Source organism: Etheostoma spectabile, chromosome 13, assembly GCF_008692095.1.
Source record: "Etheostoma spectabile isolate EspeVRDwgs_2016 chromosome 13, UIUC_Espe_1.0, whole genome shotgun sequence".
Classification (NCBI taxonomy): Eukaryota; Metazoa; Chordata; class Actinopteri; order Perciformes; family Percidae; genus Etheostoma; species Etheostoma spectabile.
The window spans coordinates 26,854,265-26,858,728 of record NC_045745.1 but is presented as its reverse complement, the minus strand read 5'-3'; the positions used below and the strand labels follow the sequence as shown (position 1 = coordinate 26,858,728).

Below are 4,464 nucleotides of genomic sequence, written 5' to 3'. Positions count from 1 at the left end.
TCAAAGATGCCAGTGTCTGCCTCTGGTGAGGCTTTGGCATGCTGTTTTCCAACTGTCAGTGTCTCCTTCTCCCTAGTGGATAACATGGATGTCAGCAGTACAGCCAACTTGTATAAGAGTTTGGCTCAAGCTGCACCTGAGATCAAGCAATGTGTGGATGCCTGCAACTTTATTGCTGAGAGTACGAGACAACAAAATAACATTGGATCTGTAAGTGTTACTTTAAGCTTTATCTGCCTAGTACATGTACGTGACTGTGATTCTTTTTTCTAAATGTTTATTGATTACATGTTTGTTTTCCTATATATTTTTTTGGCCAACTGTTATCTTAGTTCCTGAATCTATATTTTTTTTATTTCCAAATACAGGAAATTGAAAGCTGGGTACTGATTGGGAAGATGATCGACAAGGTGTGTTTCTGGGCTGCCATGCTCCTCTTTATCATCGGCACAGTGTGGATCTTCTTAACAGGACACTTCAACCGGGCACCGGACTTTCCATTTCCTGGGCAGAGCAAAAAATATGCCCCAGCTTAAAAAACAAACAAAACCTTTTGCTCTGAAACCTTACCAAGGGTCACTGTGCCTCATGCTGTCTATAAGGCTGAGCAACCTTGCTCATTGAGTCCCAGGCTCAAATTCAAGATTGAGTTAGCATGGCTTTTACAACAGAGAGGTTAACAACAAATCTATCTGGGTTCATGTTCACAACTCAGACTTGTCTTTGTGAACACTTGTCAGGCAGCTTAGGGTTTTCATTCAAACTTATAACTTAGTTCTGAGTTATTTATCTTAGTGTAAGTTATTTGGATGTATACATTAAATGGGTGGATCGGGTCTAGTTTAAAATAAGTGATGTTGATGTTGAAATCCTCCTCCTCCTCTTCCTCATCCTCCTCCTCATCATCATCATCATCATTTACAATTGATATTTGTTTTGTAGTATAAAAGACAACGGTGTAAGTGTAAGCAGGTCCAGACTTCAGGTTATAAGTGTATTTGAAGGGAAGTAACTGAAGGCAATTCACCACAATGACGTGAAAGTAATTTCTGTTGCAGCAAAGAATCTTTCAAGTTAAAACAACAACGGCATTATGTACTACATGGAGCCACAAGCACTGTGTAGACTGGATTCATAAATAGCAATATAGAAGCTTCCTTAACTGAAAAACTGGTTTTATTTACATGTACTGTGCTAAAATTGTCAATCTTTCATGGACTCACAAGAATTGTCCATGTGTCACACTGCAAAACATCTGATAAAGTCTGGGTAAGTTTCCCTGCATTTGCTATGTCTTATGTGGAGAACCTGTGCTGTAACCTGAGCCAGCTAACTCTGAATTATTATTATTATTCTTACTATGACTTATTTATTAGAAATTCTTGTTAAAGGTAGATTGCTCCAAGGGACATTGTTTAGATTCATTGTGCTATGTTTTTTAAAAAAAATAAATATGTTGTTTTGTGCATTGTGAATTGCTTAATCAATTTATTAAGTGTGAGTTGTGTGACCCCCCCCCCCGCACATAAAATTAGGATAAGGCATTTCAATACTGAATTTGATGTCAAGGTCGTTGTGTTTCATACATCAGAGTGGGCCATATGCATTTCAGAAAGAGAAAAGCAGTCACAGCAGTACTGCATTTAAATATACTGTAATGTGTGTCTGCTGTGCTTTAGGGGGGTTGGAATTTAGGTACGCTTGGCTAAAGTGTAAGTATAATGTAAAACTCAAACAAAAAAAGGGGCGAGCTTGCTCTGTTTTGTTTTGAATTTACTTGGAACTAAACAGTAGTGATGAAGGAACTCATAGTGGACCTTTAATATAGGCCTACGGATGCCAGATCTGGTCTGGCTATCACCCGACCAAGCTCAGTGGATTTGAGAATGGGCATTGCGAGCAGCAGGGCGAAATAAAATCGCCAGCAGTGGGCGGGGTTTACCAGTATGCCGGATCTCTAATTGGCGCAGAATTCAGTGGATGAGAATTGCTCACCTGGCGCATAGATAAACTATAGTCCTTACATAAACGTGTTAAATGTAATATCAGAAGACATAGTTCTTTTAAGATAACATAAAATTGACACTAAATCAAAATATCTTGAAAAATGTAACACATTATCGTGTTTTTATACAATGGCTGTCAGAGAGGATGGTCACTAGCAACGTTTTTATTTTGAAAATGCTAACCGGAAATCCCTTGATTTGTTCCGTGACCTTGATCGTGTGGATGTGTTGAATAGTCAAATACCAATACCAAAGCTCCAGGTACTAAATGGCCTCTGATAGATACCACGTTAACATCATTGCAGCTTCCTCCTCAACATCATGTCAGCTGTTTCCCAATCTGGCGTTCAGATCACAACTCACTACGTGAACAACTATTATTCTTCATGCATGCTTGCTGATACAGCTGCACAAATAGGCCTATAAATAAATAAATAAATAAAAAGGCCTATTTGGTTTCAAAACACATTGCGACTTTGTTAAAAAAAAATCTTATTTATTAAAAATAAGAACTCAATAAGCATGACCTGCGTCTTGTGATCAAGCAGCCACATTTTAAGGTTCCTTTTCTTTTATCTCCCACACTCTGTCCTATATAGACAACCCATGGGAGGGACTAAATCGTGCATCACCTACGGAGAAAATAACTCTAAGCACAGGCTTGGATACGATACATCTTTTAGCATCTAGGCTGTCGTTTTATCATGCGTGTGGAATAGCAGTGCTGAGTCGTGGCGTGTTTCATCTGATATGTAAGTATATTTTTAGGCCTAAAGACGTTATTGCCCTCCCCTGGCTAACCTGGCGTAGCTTTGCCGATGGAAAGTTGTCCAGCTGCGGACTTCACGCCACCGAGGCGCGTTTACCTAGCTAGACACCGTAAGCGGGGGTGATGTGCATGTCACTTTTCGCTAGGTATCATTTGTGGTGTAGTTTTTTTTTTGTAAACTGAGATGTAGTTTCTTTGTGGAATGCGGCGCTGTGTGAACCCGGGCTAACGTTATGGGTGGAGACGACAAAAGGGACCAAACGTAGCTAGCTGTCAGCATTTTCAACCTCTAGGCAACAGTCAATCTTACTTTCCGGAGACTTAAATAATACAGCACCGTTGTCTCGGTGGTGTATGTCGAGTCGTACATGTCAGCAGACGTCGGTGTAAAACGAAGAGAACGTGTTCTGATGACGCCTAGTGTGTAAGCTGTAGTAGCCAACCATAAACTACCATCAACTCTCAAAAAAGAGGCAAAAAGTGCGTATTTATCACCAAAATTGTATCTTAATGCGTTTCAAAACTTGTCATTTTATGCGATGGGTTATACGTGATACAACGCTGAATCATTCTGGAAGAAACTTCCTAAATTTAAGGCGACAATTGTGCAGATTTGAGGAAATCCGATGGGCGCAGACACTAGTTGACTCAGCACTGTTGTTTGAGTCATTGGAATGTCTGACACACACAGATCCTGTCATTGGTTGCGTGTTTCAGACCAGTGTCTTAAATGTCACACGCATAGCCTATATTGTTTCTAAAAGATCAGTTAGATTTTTCCCCCCAAAAAAAGTATTAAAAAACATAACTGTCCTTTACAGCAAGGAACATTCAACATTTGTATAGATCAGGCTAATGTATTCAAAATAACACATTTTTAAATTAATGCTACACTGCATGTATGCCTACCTTGCTGCCCCTAGAAATGCAGACAGAGAAGAACCTTATTAACATTTTATAATTTAGGATTATAATGTAGGCCTACTTCAAGCAGAATAGCCTACTAAATGAATCGGATCATACAGATACAGAATGTGCCCAAGTCTGTTGCAGTGACAATAGTGCTCTGTTTGACCTGTAAACACACCCAGCAGTGCTGTAAGGCTGTATGGACCACACCTTACATTTACTTTATTTTTTGCAAGTTGAGGACTTCAACTATGCATGCTGCATTCACACCAAATCAGGCGATAAGCGCAGAGGATGCAGGGGTGTTGGAGTGTCACTTAAATGGCCCGTGTGTGTCTCTGTTGTGTTCCTCATGGGATGCTACCATTTAGCCATGCTGCTAGAGGGCTGGGTCCCAAGTATAGTCTGTCTGCTTTTAATTTTACTTTTTGTAATGCGATGCCTATCATTACGGTGGGTTTAATCTGGTGCACAAGGCCAAATTAAGCCTACATGTGAAACATAACATTACAGTTCATTCTGGTTTGCTGCCGGATATGTGATTGGCCACCGCTGCGTGACGTTGGTTTGTGTTGCTCTAAAAGTGGCTGTCAAACCAGGGGCCGCAGGGGTCTGCAGCCCACACACCCAACCGTGTTGAAACATGGACCCTGTCTCGTTTACCATGCTTTGTTGGTGGGACTTTTTGCTGTGGCATCATCAACATTTAAATATCAATATACCTCCTTCTCAAAACACGAAAAATATAATTTAGGCCTACTGCAACCCTGCCCCCCCCCC

General features: G+C 40.5%; 2 protein-coding genes across 5 annotated transcripts in view; both read left to right on the top strand.

Annotated features, from left to right (window-relative positions):
• The window catches only part of chrne (cholinergic receptor, nicotinic, epsilon), an 11,295-nt gene extending 9,954 nt beyond the window's left edge, over positions 1-1,341 (top strand). The window contains exons 11-12 of the mRNA XM_032533980.1: positions 77-210; positions 369-1,341. Coding sequence (XP_032389871.1) covers positions 77-210; positions 369-536 — 302 coding nt within the window. The 3' untranslated portion in view covers positions 537-1,341. The remainder of the gene's footprint in view (positions 1-76; positions 211-368) is intronic.
• A 1,239-nt stretch (positions 1,342-2,580) lies between these two features.
• Positions 2,581-4,464, top strand: part of pld2 (phospholipase D2) — a 30,485-nt gene continuing 28,601 nt past the window's right edge. For 2 of the 4 annotated variants that reach the window (XR_004334691.1, XM_032533935.1), the window contains exon 1: positions 2,581-2,758. The gene's annotated coding sequence lies outside the window, so the exon portion shown is untranslated. Of the gene's footprint in view, positions 2,763-4,464 lie in introns of all 4 variants that reach the window. The other 2 variants (XM_032533939.1, XM_032533937.1) reach the window with 2 other exon arrangements.